A 19,651-nucleotide genomic window follows, 5' to 3' on the forward strand; every position below is an offset into this window, starting at 1 on the left:
CACTTGTACTTGTTTTTAGATGTCATATCAGTGCAGAATTTAACTTAATACAAAGAGGGAAAGGACAGTTTTATTTATTTATTTATTTTTGAAAGGACAGTTTTAATGTAATAATTCTGTGAACTTTCAGCTATGAATTCACAGTCTATTTTATTTTTTTAACTTTTATTTATTTATGATAGTCATACAGAGAGAGAGAGAGAGGCAGAGACATAGGGAGAAGCAGGCTCCATGCACCGGGAGCCCGACGTGGGACTCGATCCCGGGTCTCCAGGATCGTGCCCTGGGCCAAAGGCAGGCGCTAAACTGCTGCGCCACCCAGGGATCCCCACAGTCAATATTTTAAATAAGTTGTATGGACATGTATTGAAACAAATAATTTATAAATATCCATTACTATTGTATTAAAAACACTGGTTATGAAACTGATTTGTACAGCTGTGAATGGTTTATGAGCTACAATTAGCTTGAAGGTGAAACAAATGAGATAGGGCATCATTCAGACCTGTATGCAGACTGTAGACCAAGGACCAATAACAGGATTATCTTTTAAATAGCTGTAGATATTTTTCTAAACTAAAATATTATTTAGGTTGTTCATTGCTAAAGAGTGTTTTTCAAGTTCAAGTTTTAACTTGTACAAGTCTTTAACCTTATGTGAATCCTATCATTCAGCTAATTTCTTAAAACTGGGATTCTAATGTATAACTCAGTCAAGAACTTCATTAGGTTATCTGTTTTGTAAGCATGAGAAAAATCAAGACAGACCAGAAGTAACTTAAAGGCAGTCCAGATAAAATTAGTAATTTTAGCAGAGAAACCTTTAACATGAAAACAGTACCCTCTGTATCTATTTGTTTTTAAAAATAATAGTCAAACAACCATTGCACATTACTGTGTAAAATTACACAAAAGATACGAACTTGCTGTTAAGGCCCTTTTTACTTTTGATTTCTTGTAGTTTTTTTTGTTGACCTTTATTTTAAGTTGTGTTTATCATGCATTTATTTTCTGTCCTTATTTATGTTTTGGTTATCATTACAAACAGCAAGTTTTTGTGTTTAAATTCCTGAAAATGTTGGATGGAATTACAGTAATGTGTTATGGCTTGGGCCCCTCGCAGGAGTGTATCTCGCAGTCAGCAGTGAAAACAAAGTTTGAACAGCACACTATCAGAGCTAAACAGATACTAGATACTGTGAAAAGCATAATGGATTCAATAAACGTGGCAGCAGCAGAGAAAAGGTATGAATTCATTTTATTGCAAAATAAAAATGTCAGTTTGTGTCAGTATAAATTCCTTAGACTAAGGTTTTAAATTGTTATTTTTAAAATACTTTCACACTAAAGTCAACAACCTTGCGTGTTTTTAAGTGACTATTTGAAATTATAAATCTTTATTCTACAACCTTAAATACATCATTTACATTCCTTGGATCTCAGTATTCTGAGCTGTGATTTTAACATGTTTTGTAGTTTTAAAATATCTTTAAAGCAGTGGAAGGACCATTTCTTCAAGTGGAATTTTTTTGAAGAGGTCTGAAAAAGAGGTGACCCTCTTTTTTGTTCAATTTAACCTATGACCCATTTTTCATATATTTATACATTGATACCTTAAAATCTCTCTTTGATGCCAGTTGTATTTGTTTTTTGTCAACTGGTAAACAAACAAGGTGGTATTACCTGCAAGTTAGAAAGTCAGTTTGGTAAGCACTATCCCATGTGTCATTGTCCTGCACTCTTATTCCATTTATTGCCTTATAAAGATGAAAATAAATACATGAATTTGCTAACGTTGAAGAAAAGGGTAGTTTTCACAGATTTGGTACACTTAAAGATGAGAATGTTACTAGATATGACACAAGTAATGATGTTAAGCCTTAATTGAACTGTTAGTGGGCTTAAGCCAATCAAGGGAAAGATATAAAGCATCAGAGATTGAGCTTAAGAGGACATTAAATTGGAAATTTTAAATGCATTAAAATCTTACTGGGAACAAATACCTAAATCTGTGGGCAACAAAATTAGGCAATTTTGATACTTTTGCTGGAATGCATCATATACAAAATGAGAACATTTCCAATATATGAAACACAAGAGTGATAACTCAGTCTGATCTCAGGCCCAATCCACTATTTCTGTATGAGATTGTGTTGTCATTTATACCTCCTCCAGTTCAGTTGCTTTATTATAGTAGCCAAAGTGAGTTTTTGGTCCACCCATTGACCTTAATATTACTGAATTTAAAAATACGGGACATTGGAACTAAACACAGCACAAAGAAGATGTGATAAATGAAGCCAATATTTTTATTGTGACAATTCATATCTGTGTTTGGAGAATCCTTTTAATTCTTTGGGGGATTCAGAGTCACATGGGCAGAGAGACAAAGTAGTTTATATCTGATCATCTATGAAATATTTTATAAAAGAAATATTATTTGAATACTTTTAGATGTTGAAATACAAGATTCATTTTTTTCTTTTCCCTGTATCATGCTAACAGATGATTCAATACATAAGTGAGTGCCCTAGCTTAATTGCTTTGGGACTTTAATATATCCTGAGAATTAATTCCTCTGCATACTACAATAGGGTTTATTCATTGGAAGAGAGGGAAGATCAAATTGATAGACTGGACTTTATCCGAAACCAGATGAACCTTTTAACACTGGATGTTAAGAAAAAAATCAGGGCGGTTACAGAAGAGGTGGCAAACAAGGTGGGTTGGTGACCGTATGATTAAAATTTCTGGGAATTGAGGGGCTGGCTCGGTCAGAGCATGCCACTCCTGATCTTGGGTTGTGAATTGAGCCCCACATTGGGTGTAGAATTACTGAAAAATAAAATCTTTAAATAAATTTCTGAGAATGAAAATATTTTTCATAATCCTAAAAATGTCATCCCTGTTACCCACATTTTGTTAAGTTTTTTACAATTTGGTTGAGTAGTAATCTTAATTTTTTTTGACTTCATATTTTCAGGTTTCATGTGCAATGACAGATGAAATTTGTCGACTGTCTGTTTTGGTTGATGAATTTTGTTCTGAGTTTCATCCCACTCCAAGCGTATTGAAAGTATATAAAAATGTAAGTTAAATTGTCATTAAAAGTGACTCAGATAGTTTCCTCACTTTTTCTACATTTTTATTTAGTGATTTAGCCATTTTAGTGTCTTCATGGCAACCAGTACATGATTGAACTGTTAAATCTCCTATGCACTCTTGTGATAAATGTAAATTATCTTGTATGTAAAGTACACAGAAAAGTGATCCTCTTAGAATAAGGTTTTATTTTTTATTTTTTTTTAAGATTTTATTTATTCATGAGAGACAGAGAGGCAGAGACAGAGACACAGGCAGAGGGAGAAGCAGGCTGCCTGCAGGGAGCTCAATGCAGGACTCGATCCCAGAACCCCGGGATCACACCTTGAGCCACAGGCAGATGCTCAACCACTTGAGCCACCCAGGCATCCCAGAATAAGATCGTTTAGTGTTTACTACATTTTTAAAGTTTTCATAAAATTTGTACATGTTCTAGAGAAAAAGTAATGGATACATGTACCATGTTAACAGGAATTAAATAAGCATATAGAAGATGGTATGGGAAGAAATTTGGCTGATCGGTGCACCAATGAAGTCAACGCTTCAATGCTTCAATCCCAGCAAGAAATCATTGGTAATGTTTATGTCTACCAGTTCATGTGTAGTTTCTTATTTATTTCCTTGGGAAATGATTTATTTTCCTTTAGGTGTTTTATAAAATGTAAAATATTTACTGTTTCTTAACTATCATAATTTCGTTTTGTTTAGAAAATTTGAAGCCATTACTTCCAACTGGTATACAAAATAAGCTACATACACTGATTCCTTGCAAGAAATTTGATCTCAGCTATGACCTAAATTGTCACAAGTTATGTTCAGATTTTCAAGAGGATATTGTATTTCGCTTTTCCTTGGGCTGGTCTTCCCTTGTTCATCGTTTCTTAGGCCCAACGAATGCTCAGAGGGTGCTGCTAGGATTATCAGAGCCTATCTTCCAGGTATTTTTTTTTTTTTTTTGGAATAAGCTTTTTATTTTGATACTAGTATTGCTCTACTGCTCAGTTATGCATCTTTGATTCTACCAGTTGAGATTCTTTTTATCTTGCTTATTAGGTGATTTCTCTAATAGAACTAGTTGTGTCCAATTTGCATATATATGAGCTAAAACCTATTGAGGAGAGCCATTTCTGAATTAGGTATAAATGCAAAGGGAAAGGTAATCCCAGTGTTTTCATTTAGTACTGTCTCTGTAGGTGGTTCTACATTCAGTTTTGAACCTTTTTTTTTTCTTAAAAGTTTTTTTTTTTTTTAATATTTTACTTATTCATGAGAGAGAGAGGCAGAGACCTAGGCAGAGGGAGAAGCAGGTTCCCTGCAGGGAGCCTGAAGTGTAGGACTCAATCCCAGGACCCTGGGATCATACCCTGAGCCAAAGGCAGACACTCAACCACTGAGCCACCCAGGTGTTCCATTTCCTTAAAAGCTTTTGTTTTCAAATAAAATTGAAGTTTTGACTCTAGAGGAAATGTAAGCATTTAGAAAAAACTTGAATTTCTCAAATCAGCAATTTTTCAGAAAATCTATGGAGTTATAAAGCCATCACCACAATCCAGTTAGAACCTGTCACCCCAAAATGGTACCCTTGTGGCCATTTGCAGTCAATCATCATTCTACCTCCAGCCCTCTGCTGGTCAGCTTTCTGTAACTGCCATATTTTGCCCTTTTTGGACATTTCCTATAAAAGGAATAGTAAAAATATGTGGCCTTTTGTGACTGGCGTCTTTCACTTAGCATAGTATGTTCAAGGTTCATCATCATGGTACATGAATGTTGTAATATATATCAATACTCCCATTTTTGATAGGTGAATAATATTCCATTATAGATATCACACATTTTATTCATCAGTTGATGGACACTGGAGTTATTTTTACTCTTTGGCTATTATGAATAATGCTGCTATTTTCTTTTCTTTTTAAAGATTTTATTTATTCATAGAGACACGAGAAAGAGAGAGGCAGAGACACAGGCAGAGGGAGAAGCAGGCACCATGCAGAGAGCCTGATGTGGGACTCGATTCAGGGTCTCCAGGAGCACGCCCAGGCAGTGCTAAACTGCTGCGCCACCGGGGCTGCCCTGCTATGAACTCATGTACTATTTTTATGTGGACGTCTGTTTTAATTTCTCTTGAGTATATGCCTAGGAATGAAATTGCTGGCCCACACTATAACTACATGTTAACTTTCTGAGGAACTGCCAAACTGTTTTCCAAAGCAGCTACCTCATTTTACATTCCCACCAGCAGTATATTAAGGTTCTGTTTCTCAACATTCTCATCAAGACTTGTTTTTGTCCTTTTTATTTAGTGGACGTGATGAGCTACCTCATATAGTTTCAATTTGTGTTTCCCTAATGACTAATGATTTTGAACATCTTTACATGTGCTTGTATTGGCCATTTATGTATTTTATGAAATGTCTTCAGATCATTTGCCCATTTTTTAATTGGGTATTTGGCTTCTTATTGTAGGAGTTCTTTATTCTCTAGATACAAATCCTTTGTCAGATACATGATTTCCAGATATGTTTTCTAGTTTATGGCTTGTCTCAATTTTCTTATAGTGTATTTTGAAGTGTAGATTTTAATTTTTAATTTAAAAAAATTTTGTAAGGATGTGTCTGAGATTTTTAAGATACAGTTTCAATTGCTCTTGAGAGTTGAGGGCCTACAGTTATAGGTGGAATCATATAGTATGAAAATTCATTATTCATCATATCACTGGTGTAGTATTGTAGAAAATAATTTTCAGACCGTTTTTTTTTTTCATATATTTATGGTAAACTCATTGGAGTCATTCTTATGGATTTACTACTGTAATTATAGAAGAAATACAATAGAACTTTATAAATGTAACTATTCCATTTGTAGTTTAATTGTAATAATAATTTTTTCCCCCAACCTTATCAGCTCCCCAGATCTTTAGCCTCTACTCCCACTGCTCCGACCAATCCAGCAACACCAGACAGTGCCTCACAGGAAGAACTCATGGTTACCTTAATAACAGGATTGGCTTCTCTCACATCTAGAACTTCTATGGGCATCATTGTTGTTGGAGGAGTGGTAAGAAGTCCTTCTTAGTATAATTAAAATTGGAATTTTTGCAAAGCTGTCTGCTAGATCATGAAAAGAAAGGTGTATTTTACTTTTATATCCAGGATAGTCTGTAAAATGACATGAAAAGTTGTTGGTTAAAATTAGTGAATAAAGATGAGTTGCACCGGTCTAATCTTAAGCTTTTAAAAATATAAATTTATTTTAAAATTGAAATATAATTGACATAACGTTGTATTAGTTCCAGGCATGCAAGATAATGATTTGATATACGTATATTGCAAAGTGATTGCCATAGTATAAATTTTTAACGAATGCTTTAGAAAAAAAAAATACCACCAATTAGCTACACCTTAAAACAATGTTCCCTTCTTTCACTTCACAGCCTATAAAGAAATGATATTTGTACTTTGGAGTAACAAGGATGATTCAAGTCCCTTATCTAGCCTTCTCTGAATACAAAGGGATCTGCCTTAAAACATTAAAGATTATTTTTTAGTAGTAGTTCTTTTTAACTGCTAATTTTTTTTGTTTTCACCTCATTAACAACGTAGGGTTATCTAGTTTGGTTTTTAAAATCTCTGACCTAAAAAAAAAATTCACATCTCTTTTTGAGATATATCAACTTAGCAAATGTCTGGCAGGTTATGAAAGTTCCTGCCTGATATTTATGTACTCCTTTTTCATCTTGGTTGATTTCTAGTAACTTCACATTTTCTCATGGAGAAAGAATATCTTTTTTTAAAAAAAAATGGATTTGACTCAGATCTGTAGGGAGCTGATAAGTTTGTTAAAATGCCTTAACATACAATCTCCCTAGTGGTGTTATTCTTTCTTGAAGTAACCTGTGAATTTATCTTACAGATCTGGAAAACTGTAGGGTGGAAACTCATATCTGTTTCATTAAGTATGTATGGAGCTCTGTATCTTTATGAGAGGCTGACCTGGACCACACGTGCTAAAGAGAGAGCCTTTAAACAGCAGTTTGTGAACTATGCAACTGAGAAACTGCAGATGATTGTTAGCTTCACAAGTGCAAATTGTAGCCATCAAGTACAACAGTAAGTTGAAAGATGTGTCTTTGTTGATTTTTTTTAAGCATTATTGAAGTATGACATATATGTAAAAAAATGCACAAATGAGCATAGCTCAAAAGAATTATCACAATATTCTTGTGATATGAACACATTTTGTGATCACCACCAAGGTGAAAAAAGAGTAAAACCAAACAAGGCTCAAAAATGCATCATGGCAAGTGTAGTTTATTTTTACTGTCACAGCCCAGATTTACAAGCCTAAGGCTTTTTTTGTTTTTGAGAGCGAGAGCAGTAGCAGAGAGGCCTAGAGGTAGAGGGTGAAACAGACTCCTTCCTGAGCAGGGAGCCTGATGCAGGGCTCAATCCTAGGACCCTGGGATCATGACCTGAGCTGAATGCAGATGCTTAACCAACTGAGCCACCCAGGTGCTCCCACCACATTTACAAGTTTAAAGCCATAATTATTTTAGAACTTAAGAGGATTTTATTATAATGAATACTGGAGTACACTAGTTTCTTTAATGTATCTTAAAATTTGTTTCATTAATAAAAATATTAGATTTCAGTTAAGGCAATGCATAATAATCTATATTTGGTTGCTGCTGAGAGCTGAATTTAAAAAGTTTCCTGAGCTGAAGATGATTGTTGTGATTTAATGGAAGAGATAACATGTACATAATTACAATAAAAGGTGAAGAGTGGATGCGCCTGGGTGGCTCAATGGTTGAGCATCCTGCCTTTGTCTCAGGTCATGATCCTGGGGTCCTGGGATTGAGTCCCACATCGGGCTCTCTATGTCTCTGCCTCTCTCTCTCTCTCTCATGAATAAATCTTAAGTGAAAAGAAGTAATATAAGTGGTAAGTAAGCCTCATAACATGAAGCTCTAGAATCTTAAATCATGAAAGATAGTGGGTCAAAAAAAAGATTTCTTCCAAGGAAGAGTAGCCGAATGGGTTTTGAGTGTGCAGAATTTGAAGATGTAGGCAGAGAAAACACACCAAAAGAAGGGAAGTAGGGGGGAAAAGAAATGTGTTCAGAAATAGAGAATTTCAGTGTGGCAGATTTGTATATTGGGTGTGGGGGGGTAAATTAAAATATAAACCTAAAACTAAGACAGGACCTTGGATGATGGGGAGTCCTGCTCTAGAACAAATAACTGCAGTGGTGTAGTGTATAGGATGGTTTAGGCTAAGGAGACAAGAATTGCAGGGAGATTCAGCTTTCAGTCACAAGATCAACATGGTTAGAGTTGTAGGGAATGGAAACAATGAGGGCACAGATTGGAGAATATTTGCCAAATACTTATTAAGCTCCTGCCTTAAATAGTTTTCATTTATTTATGTTAAGAAAGATGTTTTCTCTAATGGAGGTACCTAGACATCCCAAAGAAATCAGCTGAGGTCACATATGTAAAAACAAGGTTAATGAAGCTTTGCATTCATTTGATTATTTGTTAACTGTCTACCATTTGCCAATAACTATGCTAGAGATGATTGTAGGAAACTAAAAATAGATAATGAGATCTCTTTCTTAGAGGACTTTACATCCTAATGGCAGCAGCCTAAATTATTGCTCAGTTAAAATAATAGCTAAATATTGATTTAATGAAATACGAAAATAATAAAAGATGCTTAATTTGTGTAATACTGATATTTGGTGGAATGGGTTGAGCGTGGAAAGAAAAAGAGACCATGGGAAAGATGAGTATGCACAGGAGAATAGTTACAAAAAAAATGTCAGTTAATCATAAATATTCCAGAGGTAAACATCTATATCAGGCATGCTCCCAGTTGCAAAAATAAAATGTTGACCAAAGCAAATATATTAACTGGCACACAAATTGGTTTGGTTGTAGAAACATGGTTCAGTATTACTATGATTTAAAGTATTTTTTGTCTGAGTCACATAAGCTCATGAAGTTTTCTCACCTGTTCTCAGTAATTGTTATTTCTATAGGCAAGGGACACGTAAGGCTTACTGTGCTTCTGAAGAAATATTCCCAACTTCTGCCTTTTTATAGCTTAGTCATATTCACAACCATATTCTAGAGGTTGATACTGCCTGTTGAGCATTTGTCTTAAGGCCAGATGAAATTAAGCCCAAAGTGATGTTAAGCCTACAAGTGCCGTACCCTCCTTAATAGTAATATTCTTTGATATCTTGTTTTAGGTATACTTTAAACTTGCAGTCTTTCTATATAAGCTTTAAATTAAAGCTTCATTTATTTTAAAAGACATTCATGACTGCTGAAAAAAATAATTTTTTATTTTAAGGGAAATGGCAACCACTTTCGCTCGCCTGTGCCAACAAGTTGATATTACACAAAGACATCTGGAAGAAGAAATTGCTAGATTATCCAAAGAAATAGATCAACTGGAGAAAATACAAAACAATTCAAAGTTCTTAAGGTATTTGAACCTTTTTTCTCAATAATATGAATATTTATTGGTCTCATTACCTGAATATAATTATGTAACATTACTTGTGAATTTGTATTAAAACTTTCTGCATCAGCTTAATTATTTTTCGTATTTAATTCTGAATGTTTTTCATTTTCAATGAAAGCTAATTTCACAAATAAAAGCAAATCTAAAAGAGTAAAAGGAATCTTTCAGATCTTTTTTTTTTTTTTAAATCTTTCAGATCTTTATCTAAAACTGTATTAAGCCATATTAGTTCCTTTTCAGAGCAGAAGTTTTTAATTAAAAGTGTGAGGTTTTTTTTTTTTTTTTAGATTTATTTTAGAGGGCATGCGTTTGCACACTTATGTGAGTTGAGGAAAGGGCAGAGAGCAAGAATCTTCAAGCAGAGTCCACCGAGCACAGAGCCTGATGTGGGGCTCAGTCCCAGGACCCAGGAGGTCACCTGAGTCAAAACCAAGAGTCAGACACTCAACCAACTGAGCCACTTTTGGGGGCAAAAGTGCAAGTTTTTAGTCCCCTGAATTCAAGACCCTTAACTTCCATTTTCACTGAGGGACTGTTGGGTATGCTTATATTTAAAGCAATGCAAGTAAAACAAGATATCCTAATACATGCAGTTCTGGTATAGTAGAATTTATCATGGATTCTGTGGGGTCTAAGTAAAGTTTGCCTTTGGGGACCTGACCAGAAGTGTCACCATGACGTGACTACTTCGGTAGGTCCTAACTCAGCTTTTGCCCCATTAGCTGGCTCACCTACCAGTACCATTAAGCATCATTTAATTCCTGCTGCTACTTACCCCAGGGTATGTGCTACATGCAGTTGCCCATGTGAGAGCAGTTTGCAGTGTCTTCAAATTGTAGAGGCTATCCTTGTGAGCTGAATTTGGGGACATCTAAAACAACTGAAGTGGTGTCTACCATGGTATCTTAATCTGATCTGCAGTGACATTGTCATCACTCCTCAATTTCATAATGTCTGGAAAAGACGACTGCCTGTTGTTTAGACCCCGACTTCCTTATCCATACAAACACACCCAAGTAAATTTCACTTATTCTATCATGTTTTAAGTTAAATCATCTCAAATACAGCCTTTCAAATATATTGAAATTATACCTAGTAGAATTATTTACTTAGATTGTTTTTAGTAGTGTTTTGTCTTGTTGGAGTAAAATGTAAATGATATTATTGGCACTTTAGCCTTTTGATTTTGGCAGGACTGACTTGAGTATGAATAGTTTTGAGCTGCTAATCCTTTGTCTAACAGGAATAATAAATACCATAATTTTAGAAACTCCATTGTTAACTAGATTAGGCTCAGCAATTCAGGTAAAACACTTACTTAATCCTTCAGGAGAGTTGCCTGAAGAAGCATACAGAGGAGTCTGTATGTACATTAACTTATATGACCCCTGCCATGTGTACCCAGCAACAGTACAAGACCAAGAGAAAAGAGAGAAGCTCATTCAAGTATGTGTGTGTACCCTGGCATGGTAGGAGAATGGGAGACATGATCTTTGTTCCTGTTTTCCTCTTGTTAGGGTATTTGGCTTTGTCAAGTATTCTGGTGTTAAAAAACTCTTGGAATACCATGGTCCTTTGACATCTGACAGCTGCTTTATATATACACAAAACCAGTTGTTCTATACTTTATGCTTAAACTTAAAAGGGAATTCAAGGACAATTATGACTGTGTGTGACATAGGATATAACTCCCAAGAAGGTAATAGGATTCCATTGTCTGTTACGATTTTCATTTTTAAGGTTTTGGTTTTATCCCCATGTACCTTTTTAAAGTTCTGGACATTGGGTTCTGTGTTTACAGCAGAGTATAATAGCATATATACATATTCTTAGAAGGTTGATAATAGCTTAATCTCATTTCAAATAAATGCAGCACCAGCTGACTAATGATTTTAAAATTGGATGGAATGCATTTTTTTTCTGATTGGCCTTTATGATAATCAGATTGGTATTTTATTCATTTTTTTAAATTAGAAATAAAGCCGTTCAACTTGAAAATGAGCTGGAGAATTTTACTAAGCAGTTTCTACATTCAAGCAATGAAGAAAAATCTTAACAGAGATTGCTTTGGTGATCATCATAGGAGAAAATGGAACTTGGAAGACTGGGACAGTTTTTGTCTTTTTTTTTTTTCATGAAATGACTTTAAATGTGAATTATACTAACTGTATCTAAATAGCAAATCCTTGTATAGATTCTGGTAATGATCTATCTCAGGGTGTTTGCATTTCTGAAGAGTGTTATATCTTCTTAGTTTTAAATTTGGGCAAAGGCTAAATTGTGTTAAAAATGATGAATTAGTTAAAAGCAACAGAACCAACTATGTGACCCCTGAGGGGTGGGGCCTCGTTCTTAATTAGGGCTCTCTTTGTTTTTGATTCTGAAAAACTCTGCTTCCTGGCATCCAGGAGTTAGAGAATGCTTTCATCTTTTTCTCAAAACTAATTTTTGATGCCTACCTTAATGGGTATAGTCATTTGTTTTTGTTTCATAAACTTCATTGCTCTATCGAGGAGTGTGGTGGAATGTTCTTGAGCGTATTGTTTATGCAAGTTGCAATCACTTTTGCCATCCTGGCTGGTAAGTAAACCACTAATAAATATACTGTTTTTACTCCCTCTTTTTTCCCATTAAAACTGATGTAAAAGTAGTGTAAGGATTTGTTATTATAAAGTCTCTTATAAAAAAGTATCTGGGTCTGAATAAATAGTTGCTTGGTCTGTTTCTAAAGAAACATTTTCTGCTTCAGCAATGATTACAGCAAGGAAACCTTTCTAGCTCAGTTTTAGGAATAAAGTTTGAACTGACAAAAATAGCCAAAGATATGGGTGCTCTGAATTGTTGGTGGTTATGGTCTTGTACAAATGCTATTCTTCAGAAGATATTCGCCAAGGATACTGCTGGATTGTCCCCCCAGGTGGCTTTTACTTTTATGTAATTGTATGAATTTGCCAGGGCACTGTTAATATTGTATTTCTTAACTTAATGAAATGTTCATGAGTTCAAGTACTGTGTCTGTTTCTGTGTAAAAACTAATTGAAATATATATGGAAACACCAAAAAATGGCATTCTAGAGCTTTGCTACACAAAATGTAGTCTTGAGGATCACCAGAGTAACAGCATCTAGGTGGTTGTTAGATGCATGACAACAGTGCATTTGGCCAAGCATAGTGTCTGCTTTTCCATAGAGGGATAATACGTTAGGCTCTTTTATCCTTAATACTGTTTCCTTTTTTTGTGCCTTAATTTAAGGCTACTGGATGCTACTCAGTCTTTTCACAGCAGGTGCAGCACTTTTTTCAGGATATTTTGAGAAAACATTTAAGTCACAGAAGCCTTTCAAAAATATATTTTTATGCAGATCAGATACTAGGATGCAGTATCAAAATCCATCTACTAGTTTGTAGCTTTTGTTGCTTTATAACCAAAATATAGTGCAAGCTGCCAACAACCGGGATTAGGTAGCAACTGCCACGTGAAACTAATGTCTGAGACTGGGTACTGCTAACTTAGAAGTTCAAGACCTTAATCTTTACATGAAAGCACTTGAACTTTTGAAATAGTGGTTTGGTATCACCTCATTAGTAATAGTACAGTGGCTGTCAAAGTCTGGTCCCTGGATTAACTGTACATCACTTGTGAACTTCTGACAAGTGCATATTGCAGGTTCTTACCAAGACCCACTGCATCCAGGAGTGTCTGGGAACCAACCATCTGAATTTAACAAGCCCTCCAGGTGATCCTCATGCTTGCTAAAGTGTGGACTGCTGGAATAGTGGTTCCTAGTAAATCTCTAGGAAGTTTTTTCCATCACCAGTTGAATGCAGTTCCACCACCTTGATCAAGTTTGAAAATGCATGAATGTTGAACACTAAAATAAGGACACCCAGCCTTGATGCCTGGAGATTAAGTTTGCAGGACTATAACTTTGTATAACCTTTTTACAAAACTACGTTTTTATAAGTATGCAAGGTGAAAATAAAATGTTTGCCTGATAGTTGATAAATGTAGCATTTATACTGACAGTGAGTTTTAATATTTGTGGTAGGTATCTTGGGTAGACTGGCTGACACATCTGGCCAAGAGAAGTTTCCTCATTCTCCAAGGATGTGGTGATGAAACGAAAGCAGTAAATAATGTTGTAGCCTTTTAACAGTAGATAGCATTCACAGGGGTAAAGAATATGTTTACTTCTGAGGCTTAATTTTTAATGTGATTTTTAAAATTAAAGCCTGCTACATGAAATCTGGTTAAAAGCACTTTATTGATTACAATATCAATTCACAGCAACATTTCACAGAGCTACTGTACAAATAGAGGAATGAATCATTGTGCAAGAAAGAACCAATACTATTAAGTCACGGTACAAGTCCATAGTTTGCTTTAAAGCTTTTATAAGAGCTTTAATCTATGTTCACCTTTCCCATAGTCATACTACTGACATTCAGAGTCAATTGGCTACAAGTTTATAGAAACCACTGTAGGTGAAGAAAAACATTTTAATCAGCTTTAAAAACCCACTTCTGTGAATGCTTTTGGATAAGAATATGCAAATCTAAGTGTTCAGATGCTTCTTCGAAAACAACAGAATAGAGCACCATTGTATAAAAGACAAAAGGCTTGAAATATCTACCAAGTATCACTGAAGTTCCATTAATTAAAAAATAAATATGTAAGATTTTGTTGAACACTTAACACCAGTTGAAACACGAAACCAATTTTTTCATGATGCTGCATTATTAACTTTTATAGGATCAGTAATTGGATTTAAGAAAAAAGACTCAGGAAATTTTATCATCATGCAAACAAATCTGCTAAATACAAGGTGTACCATCAATCTGTGACCAAAATGTTTTAAAAGTACACTGCTAGCTTAGACATTTAGCTACAAACCATTTTAAGGAGTGCCTATTATAACCAATATTTTTAGAATATACCACAAAATTTAAGGCAACCCTAACAGGAAGAAAAACTAGTAAATTTGAAACAATTCACCTACTTAATCTAATTTAAAATGCCAGTTTTCTTCACTGTGCTACTCTTTCTCACGAGAAAGATGGTCTAACCTTGAGGGTGTTTAAAAACTTTAACAGGTAAGAGTTTAAAATTTTGCTTTTCATAAGGGCAAAAGGGAAATTTGAAGCTGAATATAGTACTTGATTTAAAAGCAACTATTTTTAAGCATGACTTCTACCCTAAAGATTCTAGAGAATATTGTGAAAATGATAGGCCCATTTAGAAGATTGCTTAATCAGTTTCCTTAAGTTTAAACATCAAGAGAAACCACAAGTATTCAACTGCCTTGTAATTTAAAATGTGAAACATTCAACAGTAATCAAAGCATAAAATTTCCCTGAATGCTTTCACTTTAAAAAGGTTAAAGTTATTAAATCTTAAGACCGCAACAGTGTTGGAGAAAGTCAGTTATAATATTGGCACAGTATGTTTTAGCAATAAAAATTCCATTGTCACCTGGAGAAGTCAAGATCCATTTCTCTTAACAGATTAATTAACACATTCCAGAAGCACCTACATCTATATGTCTAGACTAGTTTACTATCCCTCGTGCAGTATCCGTTTAGCTGAGTCTACATTAAAATAAGGAAAATGGCCTATTAGACTCTTGAAATAGTAAACCCCAATTTTTGCCTCTGTGAAGATGGAACTCAATGTGGTGCTAGGAACCATGGCATCACAACTAGAAAAATCTGAGTAGGTAGGGAGGGACCTTCGATACTCAGTCTAAACCTTAATACAGCTGCCAAAAATGAGGCCTGCCTCAAGGTGGAGAGGTCCTTGCTATCAGCTTTTGGGATGAAGAGCTGAACCACATGGCAGTCACTACCACTTTTTAGAGAAGAATATGTTCTCTTATTCTTGCCAGATCTGGGAAAAGGAAAAACCACCCCACTCTTTATGAAGTGACTGATGAATCTATAAACAAACATGCTGAGGCATATAGTATGTTTAAATGTTTCTTATAAGGTAAAAGCAAATAGGCACCAGATAAATGCAACAATCTTGATACACATTCTTTAAAACTAGTACTACTACATTACTCTTACTGGTTACAAGTCTTATGCACAATACTTAAGACTATCAGCTGAACTCAAACAGCAATAAATATATTTAGCAATTGGAGCCTGTTATTACTAGAGAGCAAAGGTTTAGCTAGTAAGTTAATGTGGTAATGAGGTCACCATTTGGTCATAATGTGTCAACAGCCACCATAGTGGTTGGTTCATAGTTGTCCAGTCCATACTGAATTACAGGAACTGCTCTGAAACTTCTCTATAAAGACTTTTAACATTAACTCATTCTATCAACATGCTGAAGACCAGAGAATTCCTGTAGTCCCAGCCTCTCAAAAGTATCTTGTGATTAGGTAACTTTCAAAGCAGAGGAGATATTCTCATACAGTGTGTGTGTGTGTACACACACACACACATATATATATGGCTGTTTTGCACATGGCAGAGGTGCTGCTTCAACAGGACTGTGGAACTGTGGAAGGAACTACTGAACTATACGGCAAACCCTCACCTTTTTGGGAAATGAATACTTTGAATTTAATGAATATTAAAGTTTCTTTAAAATAGTCTTGCCTTACCTCAAAGAGCTCTTCTTTATGACAGTCCACAAACATTAATTGCAAAAAAAAGTTCATAGAAATCTTATGTGTTTATAAATATACATTCATGCCTGCCATCTATAATAGTCTTTTTTTTTTTTTTTTGGTCCTTTATCTTAGTATTCGTTTATTATCAGCTGATCTTAAAAACGGGTACAGAGTTCATTATAGTTGATGCACTTACTAGCACATTCACAATATAAAAATGAAAATTCACAAGTAAAATCTGGGGAGTATTTAGAGTTATATGTGATCAAAAGTTGAGACCTATCTCAACAGTAACAGACACAGTTCACTAAATTACAAAAACAATGCACTTCTATATATGAGAGTAACCAATGACTTCATCATCAAGCAAGACTAACAATCTTCTATTGTCAATCATTTAGCTTTAGTTAACAGGAGAAAATCCAACAGGAAAAGTATCTTTATTTGGGGGGAGGGGCATTCTAGTAATAGATACATTATTATCACTGACAAACAGGAATTGCTTAGTATTTTCCTCTGACTCCTTCGAGGACTGCTCCTGGAATTTTTCTTTTGGCTTTAAAGAGGAATCACTTGGATCTAAGCATTCTTTGAGGCAAAATCACTTAGAAATCATATTATGCCAAGGGAAGAAACATTACAGAAAAACACAAAGTCTGAATGCTTCCTTTTTAAAATTTAAGTTGCAGATAATACAAAATGTGAACTGATGTAAACTATGAACAAATTCATAAAGCTACCTTGCTACACAATTATAACTAGTCAAGTCTAGTGACTGGTTAGATTTTACCCTTCTTTCAACAGCATAATGGCATCACCATTATATTTCCTATCTACATGTATATCGAGAACACTGGAGAAAATTCTTCAGATGCAAGGATAATCCAAATGTTAATGTGAAATAATGAGTGGACCCTGTGAACTCATGTCTAGAACATGAAATCACTAGGAAAGCTTATCATTTACAGAGAGCTACTCAAAGCGTCACTTGATCATAACCACATTTTCTGAATGTCAACCATTTTTATGCAATTACTGCTAACAATACAAGAGTTTCTTATCTAGGTCTAAAATTTCAGAATGAAATCTTGATTCCCTAGCCTTCAGATTAGCTCTTCCTCCAAGGACTGAAAACCAGCACTTATTTAAATTCATAGGATGGCAAAGGATGCACCAGAAACTAAGGATACTCAACAGGGGACTCCCCTCAGAGGTACTGAGGCCTGCTAGCATTCTTAAACATTGACCAGCCAGAAGCTCTTTTAGATTTTTAAAAGGAAGATCAGAAATCAAGGAGACTTTCTTCAAACGGAAGTACACACACATAAAGGATCACTTCCATCTATTACTGTGCTTACTTCCTCCATTACAAAACTGAAAAATGTTATTTCTTATGTATAGAAAGTTAAAAATGTAGTTCTTAAAAAATGCAAACACAATCAAACATGATAACCGGCTATAATGTGTACATTCTGTCCTATACAAAGAAAATAAAGAATTTGAGTACAAGCAAGAATTTATCAAGGTTAAATTAGCTCAATTCCTCAAATTAATGCACTGGTCCTTTTGATGTCAGCAAGCACCCCTTGCTGCCACGCCCCCCTCCCCAATTTTGTAGTTTACTGAAATCTTTTTGTATATAATAATCTCAATAGAAAAATCTTCACCTGCAAATAAAAGGTAGAATTTTCTTCTCACAGCAATAGGCTGTAGCACTGATTTCTCCAGATAGCAATGGAGAACAGAAAACCTGCATGTACTATTAATTCCAGATTCTAAGAAAACTGTCCCAAGAGCCTGTTGCCACAGCCATGCCATCATCTGTTACACCTAAACAGCTGACACGGTTGTCATGACCAGCAAGAACACCTGAAAAACAAAAGTTTAGGAAAAAGAAAAAGTTAACAGCAGGCAACTTTCAGAATTGAATAGTTATAGGCATAAAAGATCTAGAAGAGTATTTAAAACCTAAAAAGGGAAACTGGGTTCCAGGGGTAAGCTGGATGTGTGCACAAATACAATTATTTGCATTACATGAATCACTGACATGGACATCAGCTCATGCTTATCACTTGAAATATTTTATAGTCATCTTATATCTAGGAAAACAGATGCATGTATACTTTATATAAGTTCATGATCCACCAGATGTTGCCATTGTGCTCTATGCTGTTTTCAAAACAAAATTTCGAGTGATAAGTAGCCTTTCATCACAACAATAAGAATGTAGGAATGAAGTTGCCTGATATCACTACTTGCCTTGCAGAAATACCAACATAACTTACGTGCTTTGTTAAACTGCAAATACTAAATGTTTTGGATTTAACTTATGAAACCATCCAACTCATCTAGTTTTAGTTTTGTATATTAAATTCGTTTGATATTCAGATCACTACACGGGATAAAAACGAGCATTCCCAAATAATTGCAAGGAAAATGAGAAATGTAAAGATGTACAAGAAAAATATATCAAATTCAAGAATTTTTTCTTTAATAAACTGTGTCTGAGTTTTCAGTAGCTGTACATAATGAAGCAAAATCATTTTCACCCAACCTCAGAAATAAAAGTTCATCGTGTCTAAAACTATTAATATTCTCTGTAGTGTCTCCAGCACAGCAATGTTTGGCAATAGGCAAATGTACAATTACGGGTTGAAATAAAAAATGAGCACTGTGACTAAATACTCTAAGTCACACTGGAAAGGAAAGTGAATTAGCAATTCACAAAGTCGTCATTCAATTTTACTGTGAAACTATCAAGTTGAGCCAACTTGAAACCAAGCAGCTGTAGGGAGAGCAAAACTAACTCAAGCACATGCTAAAATATGGAAAACAAACACATTTTGTTGTGGATGCTAAGTGATTCAATCCAGGCAAAACACCTAATACTGATTTTAAAAAGTCTTAATTATGTAAACACTGACTGAGTTCTAAATAAAATCCGCTCCACATGGGAGACATTAAAAGATAGGAAGGATGTGGCTGTGGTGGGAAGACAGATGTTAAAGCTGAGCCCTCAAAAGAGAACGCCAAGAAGTAAAAAATAATAATAAAATTTTAAAAAATGACTCATTCGAATTGTTTTAAAACTAGGCATTCTCTGTTGAGGGTTCAGCTTTAACACCACTCCTCCCAGAGCACCCCAGTGTGGATACTAAAAACCGTGTTGGAGTGTGCATACGTGCATGTATGTGTGCGTGCATACACACACACACACACACAAATTAAGCAACAGCAACACAGGGTATTATTTAAAGATACGGAATAAATACTTAGGAGCTACCTTTGGGCACAGAAAACATGAGCTGGGGCCAGAGGACTGCTGTTTTGGTACAAGCCATGTACCTGTTTGATTCTCATATGTATAATATTGATTCTAACAATACTTAAAAT

At 34.9% G+C, this 19,651-nt stretch overlaps 2 protein-coding genes across 4 annotated transcripts in view; one reads left to right on the forward strand and one right to left on the reverse strand.

The window, feature by feature from the left end:
• MFN1 (mitofusin 1) overlaps nt 1-13,645 on the forward strand; it is a 32,021-nt gene extending 18,376 nt beyond the window's left edge. For all 3 annotated transcript variants that reach the window (XM_077879713.1, XM_077879715.1, XM_077879716.1), the window contains 9 exons: nt 1,124-1,245; nt 2,595-2,721; nt 2,984-3,088; nt 3,574-3,676; nt 3,811-4,040; nt 6,010-6,162; nt 7,018-7,214; nt 9,465-9,599; nt 11,613-13,645. In XM_077879713.1, coding sequence (XP_077735839.1) covers nt 1,124-1,245; nt 2,595-2,721; nt 2,984-3,088; nt 3,574-3,676; nt 3,811-4,040; nt 6,010-6,162; nt 7,018-7,214; nt 9,465-9,599; nt 11,613-11,694 — 1,254 coding nt within the window. In that variant the 3' untranslated portion in view covers nt 11,695-13,645. The remainder of the gene's footprint in view (nt 1-1,123; nt 1,246-2,594; nt 2,722-2,983; nt 3,089-3,573; nt 3,677-3,810; nt 4,041-6,009; nt 6,163-7,017; nt 7,215-9,464; nt 9,600-11,612) is intronic.
• A 239-nt stretch (nt 13,646-13,884) lies between these two features.
• The window catches only part of GNB4 (G protein subunit beta 4), a 59,221-nt gene continuing 53,454 nt past the window's right edge, over nt 13,885-19,651 (reverse strand). Inside the window, exon 10 of the mRNA XM_077879720.1 lies at nt 13,885-18,127. Coding sequence (XP_077735846.1) covers nt 18,021-18,127 — 107 coding nt within the window. The 3' untranslated portion in view covers nt 13,885-18,020. The remainder of the gene's footprint in view (nt 18,128-19,651) is intronic.

Source organism: Canis aureus, chromosome 31, assembly GCF_053574225.1.
Source record: "Canis aureus isolate CA01 chromosome 31, VMU_Caureus_v.1.0, whole genome shotgun sequence".
NCBI lineage: Eukaryota > Metazoa > Chordata > Mammalia > Carnivora > Canidae > Canis > Canis aureus.